We start from the raw sequence: 17,574 nt of genomic DNA on the forward strand, positions 1-17,574 counted from the left end.
TTTGTTTTTCTGTCATAAACTAAAAACAGGTAAATGCACAGTCATCCACAGAGCAGCATTTTTTGGCCTCTAAGCAAACCTCTGGATCAGTGTAAGTCGAATAAAATCAGAGCAAATAAAAACAGAATAAATCAAATAAATGTATTTGAATATATTTGAAACTGAAAAAAAAAAGGTTTAAAAAAAGACGAAAAAATGATAAAAGTAAGAATAAAATGGTTAAATAATGAAAAAGGTAGAGAAAATAGAAACATTTGGGAAAGAAATGAGAGACTAGAGAAAATAAGATAAACTAAATTAAAAAAAAACATACATATGAAAATTTAGACAACTTTAAAAAAAAAATAAAAAAGGATGTAAAATAAAGCATTTTAATTGCTAGGCAAAAACACTGTTCCGTGTATCGTAATGCAGATTTAACAAATATATTGATGCTAGGTTTTAAGTTAGTCCAAACGCAGGTGGAATCGCCTTTAACTATCTGCCAAAAGAGAAGCAGCTGAAGACAGGAGCTGTTTCAAGAATCCTGGAACAAACAAAGCATTTTACAGCTAAATGTTTTTAACCTGCACGTCCTAAATGTTACGAAGTCTTTCAGGAAAACTGGGGAAGTAAAATTTTGCATATTTTCTAATGTGAATTTTGTGAAAATAAACCAGAACCAAAAATAAACTGCAATACCAATCAGTGCAATTAAGGACATTTCATCGCTGCAGATGCAGAATTTGGAGCCAGCCATTGTTACTTGGCTGATTAAGTTACCAGCCTTAGGGCGCTCATTACGCCAGTACAGCTAATTTGTTGAAGCAGAGAATCTTTTCTTGCTAGCTAGTGGAGCTCTTCAACAGTTGGTTCACGGAGGTACCGCATGGGGGTTGCAAAGTTTTGGTTTATTACACTTTTTTTTTTATATTTCCCCCCTGCAGTTTTTTCCACTAATTGAAATGTCTTTAAATCCACATTAAGATGAATTCAACACACTGTAGTAAACAGATAAATGGAGGCAGAAGATGTCTTTCAGTCATCAATGCACACATTCAGCGACACACAGGAGCTCTTTCAAACTGGGCACCGTTTCATTCATAACACCTGTCCCATCAACGAGGATTTAGAATCAGAAATACTTTAATAATCCCAGGGAGAAATTACTTTCATTAAATTACTTCATTTGTAATAGAGTGACCAGATTGATTTAACACAATTTCATACAATATAAATAACTAGGGGATCCCCGCTCCATCTAGCAATCAGTTTGGGGGTCCTTAGCCTGGAAAACATTGAAGACCCCTGCTGTAAAGTATTGCCGCCCTTGTTTTGTAAAGCATTGCTACTTGTTGACTAAACAAGTACTAACCTAGAAGGGTATTACTACTTTTTACAAGTTGCTGGACAAACTTTTCTCACTTCTTAGAAAAAGAAGAAGGTTTCAATTCCCCCCCGTGGGAGAAGTATCTGGTCGCACACATTCAGAGCTGGTGCAATAACATTTACATATCTGATGATGTCACACATATTAGTGAGACATTAAAGGGTCTAAAGAAAATCCTTTCTAGGTGTTAGAGTTGTCAAAAATGCAGTTTGGTGGATGTATAACCCCACCCCCCAGATGACTTATTTTTATGCAGTTATTTTTATAATTTTTTTTTTTGTATACTTCATGATTTCATCTCACAATCTTAAATATATTTCAGCATTTTCCTCAAGGAGTTGGAGAAATATGAGCAGCTTCCAGAAGATGTCGGCCATTGCTTCGTCACATGGGTATGTTTATATGTTTGCCATATAGACAGATTCTGTCCTATTTTTTGAGGTTAATGTTTTTGTTCGTTTTTTTACCTAAAGCTGACATTTAATCCAACATTTCTCTCTCCTCTCAGGCCGATAAGTTCCAGATGTACGTGAACTACTGTAAGAACAAACCAGATTCTACGCAGCTCATCTTGGAGCACGCTGGGAACTACTTTGACGTGAGTAGCACTTAGAAGCGACGACTACATTATCAGTTCTTACGGGCAGAAGTAATCCAGACTTTTCTGTTCGATGACAGGAAATCCAACAGCGGCACAGACTGGCCAACTCCATCTCCTCCTATCTAATCAAACCAGTGCAGAGAATCACCAAGTACCAGCTTCTACTGAAGGTAAGCCGTTTGACTACACATCAGCAGTGCTGTTTTTTATTTTCCATTAAGGATTTCTGTGTCCTTATGTGTTTTAGGAGCTCCTGACGTGTTGCGAAGAAGGTAAAGGAGAAATTAAGGACGGCCTGGAGGTGATGCTGAGTGTTCCCAAGAGAGCAAACGATGCCATGCACCTTTCTATGCTGGAGGGTTAGTGCTGCACATTTCTCCTGCTTTTAGAGATGAGGGTTCAACTTGCTGATGATCGTTTAATCAGGAGGTCTTGCTAAAGCTAGAGACTTTAAATGAGCCCAGGAATCTGGGGGAATCTTTGACATGCCAGCTGCTCTTCATCATACTCACATTTAGAAAAGAGAATCGACTAAGGGAGGTTAGGTACCTTTGTTTTGTAAGACCTTATGAAAACTGTGTGTTTGTACTACTATGAGGTGACCCATCAACAAATAAAAGTACAAAGTATTACAGTCTCAGGTTTTAACAAGATAACTTTGATGCAAGTGAGAGGGAAAACTAGGGCTGCAATTAACCTTTATTTTGCAAATCAATTAATCTGTTGATTATTTTTTCAATTAATTAATTAATAATCAGATACAAAACATTACTTAAAGATTTTTTACGGAATTAAGCCAGGGGAAACTAAAACTTTTCCATTTTAAGGTGTTCTAGATTGAGCATATTGACATATGATACTTTTTTTTTTGTTTATCTTAAATGTAATTTTTTTTTTACAATGTTGATATAATAACTGCTCTATGTATGTTGTTCTGTCAGTTAAAAGCATGTTTTAAAGCCTCTATACTCTAGTTAACAATCAATTACTAAATTAGTTGACGATTATTTGAATAATAGATTAATCACGATTAATCCGATTATTTGTTTCGGCCATAGTGCAAACCATAGGTAGCAAATTTTATGCCTCACAATAATATGTTTTTGTAGATGAGAGACGGCGATGTTCTAGAACTCATTTCCATTAACTGTGCTTTTCTTTCTTCAGGATTCGATGGGAACATCGAGACTCAGGGTGAGCTCATCCTCCAGGACTCGTTCCAGGTGTGGGATCCCAAGACTTTGATCCGTAAAGGCCGAGAGCGCCACCTCTTCCTCTTTGAGATGTCTCTGGTCTTTAGCAAGGAGGTGAAGGATTCAAATGGGAGGAGCAAATATATCTACAAGAGCAAACTATTTGTAAGTAGGAGAAGATGGGTCCACACACTCATCTTCTATCTCTTTATGTTTGTATCTGATTACAATCATAGATATTTGGTTTGGTTCGTCATGGTAACATTTTAGCCATTTTTCTTTTTTTAATCAACTGGAAACATGGATAAATGCAGAGTCTTCCATAGAGGAAATTTTATAGCTTCTTTTTATTCTCTAAGCAAAGTTTTAAAAGTGATCAGAGTAAGACGAGAAGTACAAAAAATTTAATGAAAATTAATTAAATGGATACAAAATGGATCAAAAAAGTAATTAAAAAAACTTTTAAAATTAGATATAATTATTAAAGTTAACAATACTTAATAAAGTAACAAATACAAAAGTTAAAAGAACAGAGATATTAGAGATAAATAAATGGCAAAAAAAAATTGATAAAAATAAACATTTGAGAAATTTTAATAAATTGGAAAAGTTGCTATGAATTAAAATGAGAAATAAAGCATTAATGTTACGATTTTAAATTAAACGTTATAGCATAGTTTTCTCAAAGATCACAAGCAAGCTCCACAGTTCTGATTTAAAAAATAATGAAATAGCCCTTTAGCAGCTAAATTAAAAAGGAGTACACATTGAATGGTTTCATCATTTTATGTCCTAAATGTTACTGAATCTTTCAGAAAAACCTTGTAGGTAAAATCGGGATATTTTGGGATGTGGGGTTAGTTTTTTTTAACACCTTTTCACTGCTTTAACAAAGAAATCCTTAGCTATTCCACTCAAAGCCAGGAAAACTAATTTAAATGAATTGATTAGCTGATATAGAGTTATTGTGAATTTCTCAGTATTTTTTAATTTTTTTTAAAGGATGTCAGAGCGATAAGGCCTCAGCAGTGATCATAGAGAGACAGTCATTTCTCTTTAGATATCCCAGAAGACTCAAAGGAAATGGTCCAAATGAAATATCCACCTCTATCCTCATCAGTTAGCACCTTAGATGTATTATTTTAAAGCAGGACGACTGGGGCTGGTTTTCTTTTTTATTTTCTCTCAGAATAAGAACATCCCCAGCTGCGGTGGCCTTTATAAAAATGCTTCTTCCTTCTTTCCTATGTAGACGTCAGAGCTTGGGGTGACGGAGCACGTGGAAGGAGATCCATGTAAGTTTGCTTTATGGGTTGGAAGCACCCCGACTTCCGACAACAAAATTGTCCTCAAGGTAAGGAATAAAAAAAACATTTTTTCCCCTCATTCTTCTTCTGAAGTTTTGACTAATACAGTATTAAGAGGAAATAGCTCAGAGCTTTGTGAAAAATGTGACAGTTGGATCCTTTATTGATGACTCAATATGACTCAGCAGGGTTGATATCTAGCCTTAAATCATCTGTATTGGTCAAATCTAAAATGTCTATCTTCTCCCAGCTCTTTATTCTTCCCTTCCTGCATTTCTTTGAAAGTTCCCTTTAAGCTCTCCTCTGTCCTCTGGCTCTCTCTGTCATTGTCGTCCTGCAGTCAGATTCTGCTTTCTTCCATCTGTTGAACACATCTGTAAACCTAGGGCTGTGTTTTCTGTGGATGTTTGTATATCTAACTCTCTATGTGGGCTGATCTGCTTCCACCAACGCTGATGACATTGTCGGCTCACCAATGCCCCTCTGTAACACTTCAGAAAAGCAGCAACTTGTCTCCTCTTTGACGCAGATAACGCCCCCCCACCCCTTCCCGCAATACCCGCCTTCTGTGTGTTATTGTTGTTGAGCGCAGCAGATGGATTAAAGTTAGTGTCAGCCATCGGAGGAGCTTGAGCCCAGAAAGTCGCCACCGAGTGCCACATGTTCCACATGTTAACTACTAATCTAACCCCTGGACCAGCAGTATGTGCGTTGTAAATCGTCTCCCATCACTAACACCACACGGGCACACGTACCCCTCATTGCTGTCTGCCACGCGCCTAATTGGCCGTCATTACTCTGTCCAGGCAAATTATCACTGTTATGCATTTCTATCACGTCAAGTCATGTTTTTTTCTTCTTCTATTTTGTGAGCGCATAAAAATGTCCCGTATATTTCCTCAAGCCAAATCAGTGAAATTCTTTATTCTATATTTTAAATTCAAAGCTAAGTCAGGGAGCCAAACATGGAGCAACGGTGAGTACAAACTATCCCACAACACAGCCCTCACCTGCTTCACACAAGGCTGCACGCTTCCTGTTCTCTCTCCTACAGGTTCTATCTTATATCCTAGCTTTTACTGGAACTAACTACATTTGCTTTTTTTTTTTTCATCTTTTCACCTAGAAATAATCAAGTTAGAGCTCATCAGTTTGACTTTCTTTCCCAGACAAACCTTCTTTTTTTTTTATTTTCCATTTAAATCTTATCATTTGCTTGTGTATGAGGAAAAGTAATATCTAGAATAATATCAAAAGAGAATAGAACAAAAACACAAACATTTTAGTAAAAATCCACTGAAAAGAAGAAATAAAATGGTGATACAAGTAAAACAAGTAATCTGCAAGCTATTTCTCAACTAATTACCGTATTTTCCAGACTATAGAGCACACCTCACTATAAGCCATGCGCACAAAATTTTTTTAAAACTGGAAATGTACATATATAAGCCGTACCAGACTATAAGCCGCTGATATAAACTGAACTGTCTCCCACCCAAACCTTTAGCGGAAGCTCTACATATAGCCCCTAGAATAGGGATGAAGAAGAATGCTAGCTCCTGTTAGCTTGTTGGCTAGCTCCTGTTAGCCTGTTAGCTTCTACTGAACGATGGGGCTTCATTAGCTCTTTATTTCAGCTCTGCAGGAGTTGAGCCCAGTCTCTTCATTGGTTTCGCAGCTTTAATGCGCAAATAACTGTCAACATATGTGAATGCGGGATATTTGTTCTCTGTTCGGCCTGCTGCTAGCATGTTCTTGTGCTAAATGAAAATTGGCCCTATTTTTTTATTTCCGACTTTGACTCGGAAAAATCCAAAGAACAGCCGAACCTTCTCATGAGCTGCATGGTTCAAGGCGTGGAAAAAAGTAGCGACTTATAGTCCGGAAAATAAGGTAATCAAATGTTGCCGGCTTGAGGAAAAATCCTCTGTTCTTTATGTCTTAAAGATTATTTTACTTTCCCCAACCTTTAACCAATCTACCCATCTGGATTGATTGAATAATTTCTATAAAGAGCATGGAGATGACTAGTTTTGTGAATTAGCTTTATATAAAATGTAACTACGTCAACCAAGAAATCACATAAGAGTTAAAAGGCACTGATTAATTGTTGGCTCATAACCTATGATTTAATGCTTAACATGATGTAATCACTGAGAGTTATGTGCAGGTTTAGCTGTTCCAAAATGTAAAACAATATAAAATAATGGTATGTTACATGATGACAAAATAATAAATGTGAGCCAAAGAAACTTTTTTCCCAATGCAATGTTTAACATAAACTTTTAAAACTAATCCTTACAGTAGTTAACATAAATAGGTCAGTAAAAGATAAATAAATTCTAGCTACAATATCTGTATTCACTGTTTATTCCTTTCATCGAATTGTTCAAGTTACTTTTGGTGGCAGAGTAACCAGAAATTTGTTTTATTTGTTGTTTTTTCAGTTAAAGTTAATAAAGTAAATGTAAATCATTACTACCCATCTCTGTGATTTACTAATCCTAGCATCTTGTTTACTATTTAAAATTATTTAATAAAGATAAACAGAAACATAAGGTCATGAGGAAATTCTGCTAATTTAAAGAATATTATAAAATAATTAAAGCAATTTAATTCATTATAAAATAACAAATCCAGGCAGAAGAAACTATTTGGCAAATCATTTTCTGCTTCACTTAAAAAGTTATCAATCTATCAATCCACACTTTTGGTAACATTAATAAGTAACAATAAATTAGCTTGTTTCATCAATGAAACGCTATACCGTATATATATATATATATATATATATAGTTTCATTATTCACGGAAGTTACTTAAGATAGATACAGCAGCTAAACATGTCGCTCAATTAAAAGTAATGACATTTTATTAGTAAATACCCAGTTTTATATAGTGAAATGATTGACAGTAAAAAAAAAATGGAGCTTTTGCCAATGTCTGTTTTTCTTTTGAGGGAAAAAAAAATGGAAGTAGAATAGGAAGTGGTTAAGACTTGTGTGAAGCAGTGAAGTTTGATTAACAAATGAAGATCTTTGTTTTGGTTTTTTTAAGTCAGAACTCTCTCAATGTTTCCCTTTGCTGTTTTGCCACAGGCATCAAACATTGAGAACAAACAGGACTGGATCAAACACATCAGGGAAGTAATCCAGGAACACACCATCTATCTGAGGGCAGCGCTTAAGGAGCCTATTCACATCCCCAAACCCACCACAGCTAAGCATCCCAAAGGACGAAGGTAAACTGGACCCTATTAGGAATGAAACATGTTTAATACCCAAACAGGGTTCTGGTTCTGAGAATAAAAGCTGAGTTAAATAATTCTGTTTGGTTCTTTCTTAGGGATGGCGAGGACTTGGACAGTCAGGGCGAAGGCAGCAGTCAACCAGACACCATCTCTCTGGCATCTCGCACCTCTCAGAACACACTGGACAGTGATAAGGTGGGAACTCTCCACTGCACAGACAGAAACCCATCCTCCAATGTTTATGGCTTAGAATAAGTGTTTGTAGGTTGTGGAAAATTAAACTCTACTGCTGTTGTATCCCCCTCAGCTCTCCGGTGGCTGTGAGCTCACTGTTGTGATACACGAATTCATGGCCAGCAACAGCAACGAGCTGACATTGAGACGGGGTCAAACCGTTGAGGTTCTGGAGCGCTGTCACGACAAACCCGACTGGTGCCTGGTGAGGACAACAGATCGCTCTCCTGCCCAGGAGGGCCTGGTCCCCTGTGCTATGCTCTGCATCGCCCATTCTAGGTCCTCAATGGAGATGGAGGGCATCTTCAACCACAAAGGTATCACTACGCCTCTAACACAACCTGCACCACTCCTGCAAACATTTTGGACTCACAACTACAAGGTTCAATGTTTTTGATTGGGATTTTTTAAAGCTGCGTTCAAATTACAAATGTGCTCAAAACTATGTTTATATTCTACTAATTTTGGAAAAATTAGAAAATATTTTTTTTTTTTTAAATTACAGTGTTTCCATTTTGCAGATTTACCTTTTTAATTGCAATTTGTGAAATTTGATCATTAATGAAACTACAGGTATTGATGCCTATAGTGGCTCTGGAGGAGCTGCAGAGATCCAAAGATCCAGTCAAATCTGTTCATAGAAACATGTTGATTTTTCCTCCTTTAGTGTGATACCGCTCCAGAGATTTACTAATCACCTTCTGTTGCCCAGATATAATCATTAAAAATGCTCAGATTTCTATCCGGCAGCCAACAGACAATAAATATTAAAACCAAGCACACTTGATAAATTAAAATACATACTTTCTTGTCTTTTGACTCACTGACACAAACTGAATGTGGAAAGATTATTTTAAACTAAAAAGATGAGACACTTTTTTTTTGGAAAATTTTGAATCCATTTTCTATTTTTCAACAATTTCTCTCTTCAAACAGTTTTTTTCCTCCAGTAACATTTGGGTCATGTGACAAACTGATGCCAAACTAATAATGGATATATGATCCAGCCTTGTTTTCATCCACTTTTAATGCGACGTAATATTTATTATGAATGTTTAAATGTAGAAAATCGTGATCTATTTTTTTTTCCATATTTAGAAAATCACTCATAGTCGGTCCCTAACTGAACAACCCTGCCCATGGTAGAGCTGCTGACATCAGGTCTCATTGTAGTGGCAGCATCATGCTTTGGTAATTTCGTTAGCAAAAGGATAAGGAGGCTATCTGTTGGGATATAATATGTGTATATAATAAGTAAACCTGTTAGAGGCTGATATTTTACGTTCAGTCTAGGGCAGAGGTCTTCAACAGGGGGTCCATGGGGGTACTGCATGGGGCTCACGAAAGTTTTGGTTGATTTGACTTTTTTTTTATATTTCCCCCCTGCAATTTTTTCCACTAATTTAAATGTCTTTAAATAAACATTATCACATGTGTAACTGTAGTAAACAGATAAATGGAAGCATAAGATGCCTTTCAGTCATCACTGCACACATTCAGCGACACACAGGAGCTCTTTCAAGCTGGGCACCGTTTCATTCACAACACCTGTCCCATCAACCAGGAATGAGAATCAGAAATACTTTAATAATCCCAGGGCGTTAGATTATTCCATCTGTGATAGAGTGACTATAGGACCAGTTTGATTTAGCACAATTTCATACAATATATATATATAATTAGCTCAATCTAGACATCAGTTTGGGGGTCCTTGGCCTGGAAAACGTTGAGGACCCCTGCATTAGGGTGATATGGCCTTAAAATCAGGAGATATATATATATGTATTGTAATAATAACAATAAAAACACTCATTAATTCTTTGAAGTCGTATTTAGCTAATCATGTAGCTGTGACTCCTTGCCACAGCGATCAGAGCCCAACAATCACAAACAATATTATTGAAAAAAAACAACAAATTTAAAGTAGGCTCCTTCAGGACACTAGTTCCATAAAGAAGTAGGATTTATATCATTTAACATCCTGTATTAACTGCATTTAATCATATTCTCTAAATTTGCCAATACCCAGATGAAAACAAATGAAAGACAAAAAACATTAAAAATAAAATCCTCAATTTACCTTTTTTCTCTTTTCTTTTTAGTTTTTATATCGTCACTAATTTGGATTAAATGTTTAGACGATATAAAAATTTACTATAACAAACAATACAATAAATGTCCACCCCGGTTCAAACAAAGGTACCTCGTTAAATAAATCGTGAGCTCCAGCTGATCGGTTTAGACGAGGCAGAAAATGCAGCCTGTTGATAAACAAAGCTGGTAGAAACCAGCCAGCAAAAGGTCTGCTGTTGTAACTGTAGTAAAAGGAGGCCTGATGGTGCTGAATACAAACTCAAAACTATTGAATTTCTCAAATATTTGCTGTAAAATCCCAATAAAACACGGAACAGTTTGTGTCAGGGTGGTGGTTTTTAAAAGCGCATTGCTTAAAATCTAATCTGTCTTCCGCAGACACCTTGTCAGTGTGCAGCAATGACTCCATCATGCCAGGATCCTCTGCCACACTCCAGCCGGGTCATGGCATCGGCTCCCACAGCTCACCTGGACCCAAACGACCAGGTAGCACCTCTAGCGGGTTAGCATCACCTTCATAGCTTGCATCATGGCAGATTAACATTTAATCTGTGGTCCAACTCTACCTCCAAGGGAACACACTTCGCAAGTGGCTAACCAGCCCCGTGCGCCGCCTCAGCAGCGGCAAGGCGGACGGCCATGTGAAGAAAATCCCCCACAAGGCCAAGAAGAACCGCGAGGTGAGGAAGAGTGGAGAGATAACGATGGGCTCACAGAAGGACTCTGATGACAGCGCCGCTACGCCTCAGGATGAAACTCTGGAGGAGGTGGGTGGATTCATGCATGCTCTGTTCTGGAACAGTTACGTAACGCGGCAGCGAGGGAAGCTCTTCACTGTTCCTGTGTTTACAGAGGGTTCGTAACGAGGGCCTGTCCAGTGGCACGTTGTCCAAGTCCAGTTCTTCAGGCATGCAGAGCTGCGGAGAGGAGGAAGGAGAGGAGGGTGCCGACTCCGTTCCTCTTCCTCCACCTATGGCCATCCAGCAACACAGCCTGCTGCAGCCGGACTCACAGGACGACAAGGTGAGGATGAAGATTATCGTCCAGATAATCCCGAGGAGGAAGGTGGGAAAGAGCTTTATGTAGGAGTGAGATTAGATGTGAAACAAGAAAGTGCTGCATTTAGGAAATGTTATCAGCTACTTATTTCCTCTGACCATTCAGCTGCTGCAGAGTTTACGCACCAAACAGCTCCCAAATATAAATATATTCGTACCACGTACATTTTTGCATTTAAAAAATAATTTAACACCAAATTACAACAAATGCTAATTTGAAGGGTTTATTTCTAGTGGGATTTCATGTGATAGACCGACGCAAAACCAAGAAATGAAAAAAAATATATATACATTTTTTTTTTTTAATTACAAACAAAAAGCTGACTAGTGAAGGGATGCAATCGCATTCAGCTCAGGATTTGGCTCATTCTTTATCATACATTCCAAATATATTTAATCAATCACTTCTTTTTGTCGCCAGTGATGCAAATAGTTGCGCAGCAGAGGAAGCAGCAATATAAAATACACATAAAACATTCATAACATTACATACATGTATAAAAGAAAACTCCACAGGCCTGCTACCTTTTCCTCAATGAGTTGAATCCAGCTCTCCTCTGAGCCTCACATGTTATTTTTAGGAGAACTTTGTAGGAACAGGCAGCATCATGGAGGCCATGGAGCACAGCTGATCTGCTCCACATTACTTTTATTTTACTGAGAACTGAGAAGGTTGTTTGCCATCTCTGTAAAAGAAAAGAAAAAGTTGGTATTTATGTGTTTTGTAAAATGTGTAAGGCGTCCTTTTGGTTTTTAGTGCAGACCAACGAAACAGTCTGGTTTACTGAAATACTTAGTATTTTCTTGAGCTTTTATTCAATAAATCGTCCCAATAATAAAGTTGGGCATAAAAGTAAAGTAAAGGAAAAATGATGCACAGTTCTAGAAGTTGTCCTTCATTTATATTCAGCCACCCGGTGTCAGGATTTTGCTGTTATAGCCGTTATAGGTCTGTTAATTAAATAGATAATAAATGGATAATTATGATAAATACTTAATTAGAAATTGGGTTGCTGTGCAGTTTAAACTCCTGGATGTAATTTTCATTAAGCTGCTACATTTTAACTCTGGCTTTTTTCAGAGTGAAAACATTTTCTCTCAAAAATAGATTTCCCTCTCAAAAATGTATTCCTCTCTCTCTCAAATCAGAAGTCTTTGCTCTCGATTAAGGATTTTTCTCTCGATGTGAAAACATGGGTTTGCCTCTGGTCCCATTGGCCGTCTCAACAGAATTGTCAGCTGAGTAGTAATATTAGCTGCAGAGGTGGTTCCACCTCCATCATTATAACTGTCGTTTGCCCAGATTGATTCGCCCCAACATTAGGTGAAAGTTCGAAATAAACGGCTCGCCTGGAATGTGGATGAGAGCTTACGGTTGTATTGTGTTTCTAAGGGTTTTAATGTGTATTTTCCACCAGTATGTTTCATAACACAGTTGCAGACAGCGCTCTGTCCAGCTTCACAGCAGACTTTTATCCCGCCCATCAGCGCGGCCATAAGCTCTCGTCCACATTCCAGGCGAGGCGCTGCTCATCTCTAAAGCCCGGCGCACACTGTGTGATTTTCGGGGCGATTTTCCAGTCGTGCGAGAATCTTTTGATTGGTCCGACTTTCAGCCTAATCGTGTGTCGTGAATCGTGTAGTGTACAGAGGGTTACGAGCAGCGATCAGCCTCTCACGACAACCTCTCGATCAGGAATCGTAAGGTTGGGAGAAAATCAAACATGTCTGATTTTCTCCCAACCGTAGTGGGCAAATCGTTCAAAGAAGAATTCTTCTTTTTCTTGATGTAAACACAGCAGCATGGCAGGGATGAAATGAGTGAAATGCAGTTCTGACAGACCGTAGTATCCACGTTTGCCATGTCTTTTTTCCAAATATGTGTCGCCTTTTCCTTTCAGGGCTTTCATCACAAAAATGCATAAATTGCCAATGCAGCGCGTTTCACTATAGTGCTTAATATTTCCCTTCTATTTTTTTGGCTTCTGGATAGAGAGCTACAGAGCAGCTTTATCTCACTGCGGAGCTGAGTCCGACGTGGTTTTTAGTCGTACGGTGTGAGCAGGTGGATCGGATGAGGGCGTCGGGCCGAACATAAATTGTGAGCTGTGAGCTCACACTGTACGACTAAACCCTGCGATTAGTCATGCAGTGTGAGCAGCAGCAGGTGCAAGGTGCATTTTTGTGCTAAAAGCCCTGAAAAGAAAAGGCTTAACACACTTAACATCACCACTCAGCTCTCAGCCTAATGAGACTTGGCTAATAGGAGCACCTGAGCCGCTCATGACACACGTTTCATATGGAGAGAAAAATCCTGAATCCGAAGCAAAGACTTCGAGAGAGAAAAGAAAAAAAACTGGAGTGAAATCCATTTTTGAGAGAAAAATGTTTTCACTGATTGCAAAAAAACAATATTTGAGAGTAAAAATATGCTTTTGATAGAGTTCTTTCCCTTGGACATCATTCTCCAAATGTCAATTTATCTTTTATTTATTACATGACAAAATATTTTCTCCAAACTTTTTCTTCCGTCTCTCGTCAGTATGAAATTTGTTTCTCTCCAATATATTTATTTTACTCTATAAAATTTTTTTCCCTCAGATCCCTCTATTTCTTGAATTTATAAACAAAAAAACCACAATGATGTTTATGTTGTTGTCCTGTATCAAATGAACCCCTCCTCCAGTTCAACAATTGCAGGATTGAATCGATGAACAAATCATAGAAGGAGGCTTTATTACTCAATAAGAAATGAGTCCTTGCAGGCAGAACATGATGGAGCTGAAAGCAGGGGATTGTGTTTCATTCAACTGATGATCTAAGTCCTTCCTTTTAGAAGTCTGAGCTCACGTCTGCTGTGCAACATTAGGTTGGTTTGGCAATGAATAACTGATTATAGCTGCTTAGATCAATTATTTATAAAAGGAATCAATTTGATCAGAGTTTCTAAGTCCACATTTTCAAACATTAACAGTCGATTTGCTCTCAGTCTCTTTCAGGTAGCATAAATACCTGCAGTAGATGGAGTGAAGTCATGGAGTGGTTTTTTCAAACAGCAAACCTGCACATTTGCACAGAATAAACACAATTACCTCCCAAATTCAGGATTTTATCACCAGAACATTTCAGATTCTAGTTGTTGTAGAAGAAACTCTTCAGCTTGGCTGGAGGCGTTCGACCTAAACACAAACAAAAAAGGGCAAAAATAAAGAAAACTAAAAACTTACAGATCAATTCTGCATAAAGGAATAATCCAGAGTTACCCACTGAGAGTTTTTTTAATCAGGCCTCAGGAATATTAGACTCTCTTTGGCGTTTAGGCTGAAAGCTCACAGACTTTTTTAAAGGCTTCCTGCAATAATTAGCAGAAAAACACTTTATTGTTAAGCTACCATGATGCTTTGATTCATCATTTTCTGTTCAAATTTTAAAGAAGTGGTTGCATCCCTGCTTTAGCCCTCAGGTTTCTGTCATTAAAACCCTGTAGTCTAGCTAAAATAAATACTATTTGTGTTAAATTTGGCTGTTATTAGAATCGACAAAAAGCTTTTGATTCAATTTATTCATTTCTTTCCAACATGTTATTCCTATTTCGTATAATTGCAGCAGAAATTATAGTATAGTAGTATTGTAGCATTATATACCTAAACATAAGGCTGAAGATCTGCATGCACTTTTACCTGTAGTTATCAGTGAACTCTGAATATTCAAAGACAAATAAAAAAAGGAGGGGAAATAAAACACATTTCCTTTTTTATCTCGGGGAATTTTACTCCGAGTCGATCATCTAAACTTATGGCCACGGTTTAATGGCAGCTCTGGTGACCCATACTGAATGCAGACAGAGCTCTATCTGTGTCTGCAGTTAGCCGTTAGCCTGAACATGATGCTGCTGAGTAAAGGTGTTGGTAACTGGATTGAGTTGGTCTATCACATAGAACGTGCATCAAAAGCAGGTTTATATAAGATATCAAAGTAAGAAAAGCCATCAGCAGGAACAATGAGGGTTTATAATTTAGAATATATTTTTGTTCTTTTTCAACACATTTGTTTTATTCCTGTAAAATAATTTCACTGAAGACAATTAAGTACGTTTATCTTCCTTAAAATGACCTTTTCTGACAAGTTTGCTGTTTTCCTCATTTCCTGCAATTTGGTTTAAAGCAGAAAAGACTAAAGCAGATTCTCTCCTGACACTAATTTCTGTTTCTCTTTTGTTTTGTTTTCTGGTTGTATTGTTTGCTGTTTGCCACGCTGTAGCATTACCTTGATTTATGTCCTGTCTTTGCTTTGTCTCAGTTTCCATATCTCTCCATCTGATAGCCTTTGCTCTTTCCCCTTCTGTCTCCTCCCTCAGCTTGTTTCTTTGTTTCCTACTTTTTTTTCCCCCGCCCTTCGGCTATAAAACATGTCCTTTCTGAAGCCTTTTTTCTTTTCTTTTCTTTTCTTTTTTTTTTAGGGAAAACAACTTAAAGCCTATTTCTTTTTTAAACTTGCTGATTTCACTTTTTTTGTATTTTTTAAAACTCATAACATTCCTGAATTTCTTGTGTAATTTCTCGTCCTTTGAAACAGGCTCGTGTTTTTTTTTAGATGTAACCGAGCCGCCTGCGTGCAGACGAGCAGGTTAGAATGTGTTGTAAATAAAGAGGACACATGTAGCTCCGAGTGGAGGGCAGCGTGGAGCTTTTGTTTCCGTCAGTTGAGGGATGCACCGCCTTATTTCTGCCAGCTTCACCATGCCTTCAGCATGCTCGACTTGCACTTGAATGCAGCATATTTCTGCATGTTTAATCGGCCGTATGAAGGGACGGCAGGTTCCCTGTCAGCAGAGCAGGCAGCTCCTCCATAACAATCTGAATAAGACGCTGAAATGGAAAAGTGAAACCCCCCTTCCCCAGACCCCATCCTCTCTGACCAGTCTCAGCCCCCCCCACCCCTTCCCGCTCGTCCTCATCCCCTTTTTACCTTCTGTGCGTTTACCTCATTACCCATGCAAGTAATTGGCATCTGTAAAAGCTGGCGAGGCCAGAAGGGCGCACAGCACACCAAGGGTGAGAGTCTCCTCAACTATATGTGCACAAATACATCCATGAATGTCCTCCATTCTCCCTGATGCAATTCTCTCCTCCATAACAGGAAATCATCAGAAACTTTTTGCATTCAGATTGCACTTTTTCCTCACATTCTTATCTTGAATGATATTTGATTTATTTTTTGTTCTTTTCATATTTCTTTTTCCTTCCACCTCATGTTTTCCCCTCTCCATTTATAGTTTTCTGCATTTCTTGTAAGTTTTCTTTTATTTTTCTTCAATTTAACAGTAACTCTTAGAATACTGACGTCTCACCAATGGAGGAACCTTTTCAGAGAATGACTAAACCTGTAAAAAAGAAACAAACATTCACAGAAGACAACTATTATGCATTCAGATCATTCAAAGCTGAACGTGACAGCATGACCCTTAACCATTCTAGAGAAGTCATTCCCTTTTTAACTGCAGTTATGGATTTGTTGAAGTTTTTTCGACGGTAACCAGATCAGTGTTAATGTCGGTTCTTTTTTCTCCATTGTTGGCCAGACGTCGTCCCGTCTGTCTGTCCGTCCATCCAGTTCGGAGACGCCCAGTGCTGCAGAGCTGGTTAGCGCCATCGAGGAGTTGGTCAAAAGCAAGATGGTAGGATGCAAACACAGACTGCAGCCTCCATTTGTTATTAGCGTCTTTTCTAAAGAAATCATTTATGCAAACATCCTTTTATTCTCTGTGAGAAAGAAACTCTTATGGAGTTAAATGAATTAAAATCAGCTTTCAGAAACAACTGTTTCTGATGTTAAAATAAGTGTAAAAGAAGTGTCAAAGTGCAAAGACCAGTTCAGGACCAAAATTTATCCTGCTAACAGAGACGTAGCAAATACTGGGGACATTTATTCTTAACTTCCATTTCATTTGAAGCTATTGACACGTTGGATAATAGTTTGAGAGTCATGTTAGAAAACAGACTTTTCTATGCTAACTACTAACATGTGGTGTTAGATTAACTTTAGTAAGATTGAGATTATAGACAGCAGACTTTCATGTAGGCTAAGTTTAAAGCAGGATGAGTGAAAGCACATCAAGGCAAAGGCAAGGCAAATTTATTTGTATAGCACAATTCAGTACAAAGACAATGCTTTAATGATTAAAATATAGGAAAATAAAACAGAATCAAAGCAAGTAGGAAAAAAATACAATAAAATAAAAAATGCAGAAACAAAAAAGAATATTACATCATGCCCACTGTTAAGTACAGCAAGGGATTCATGATGCTGTGGGCTGAACCTTACAAGAAATTGACCTCTGGTAAATACTCTGAGGTTTTATTAAAAACGGAAATCATAGATTAAATCAGGCTGCCTGGATGTTCTCAGACCTAAATCCTTTAGAACAGTGATTCCTAATTGTACTCGCACATATTTTATTTATTAGGTT

At 37.8% G+C, this 17,574-nt stretch overlaps 1 protein-coding gene across 3 annotated transcripts in view; it reads left to right on the plus strand.

The window, feature by feature from the left end:
* LOC107091851 (triple functional domain protein) overlaps nucleotides 1–17,574 on the plus strand; it is a 118,890-nt gene that overhangs the window by 87,727 nt on the left and 13,589 nt on the right. For 2 of the 3 annotated variants that reach the window (XM_015386017.1, XM_015386018.1), the window contains exons 29-42: nucleotides 1,692–1,761; nucleotides 1,878–1,967; nucleotides 2,048–2,140; nucleotides 2,218–2,329; nucleotides 3,138–3,328; nucleotides 4,416–4,517; nucleotides 5,417–5,446; nucleotides 7,568–7,710; nucleotides 7,815–7,914; nucleotides 8,027–8,270; nucleotides 10,426–10,533; nucleotides 10,621–10,814; nucleotides 10,900–11,070; nucleotides 16,687–16,782. In XM_015386017.1, coding sequence (XP_015241503.1) covers nucleotides 1,692–1,761; nucleotides 1,878–1,967; nucleotides 2,048–2,140; nucleotides 2,218–2,329; nucleotides 3,138–3,328; nucleotides 4,416–4,517; nucleotides 5,417–5,446; nucleotides 7,568–7,710; nucleotides 7,815–7,914; nucleotides 8,027–8,270; nucleotides 10,426–10,533; nucleotides 10,621–10,814; nucleotides 10,900–11,070; nucleotides 16,687–16,782 — 1,744 coding nt within the window. The remainder of the gene's footprint in view (nucleotides 1–1,691; nucleotides 1,762–1,877; nucleotides 1,968–2,047; nucleotides 2,141–2,217; nucleotides 2,330–3,137; nucleotides 3,329–4,415; nucleotides 4,518–5,416; nucleotides 5,447–7,567; nucleotides 7,711–7,814; nucleotides 7,915–8,026; nucleotides 8,271–10,425; nucleotides 10,534–10,620; nucleotides 10,815–10,899; nucleotides 11,071–16,686; nucleotides 16,783–17,574) is intronic. The other variant, XM_015386019.1, reaches the window with a different exon arrangement.

This window comes from Cyprinodon variegatus, unplaced genomic scaffold, assembly GCF_000732505.1.
Source record: "Cyprinodon variegatus isolate N-32 unplaced genomic scaffold, C_variegatus-1.0 Scaffold354, whole genome shotgun sequence".
Lineage (NCBI taxonomy): Eukaryota > Metazoa > Chordata > Actinopteri > Cyprinodontiformes > Cyprinodontidae > Cyprinodon > Cyprinodon variegatus.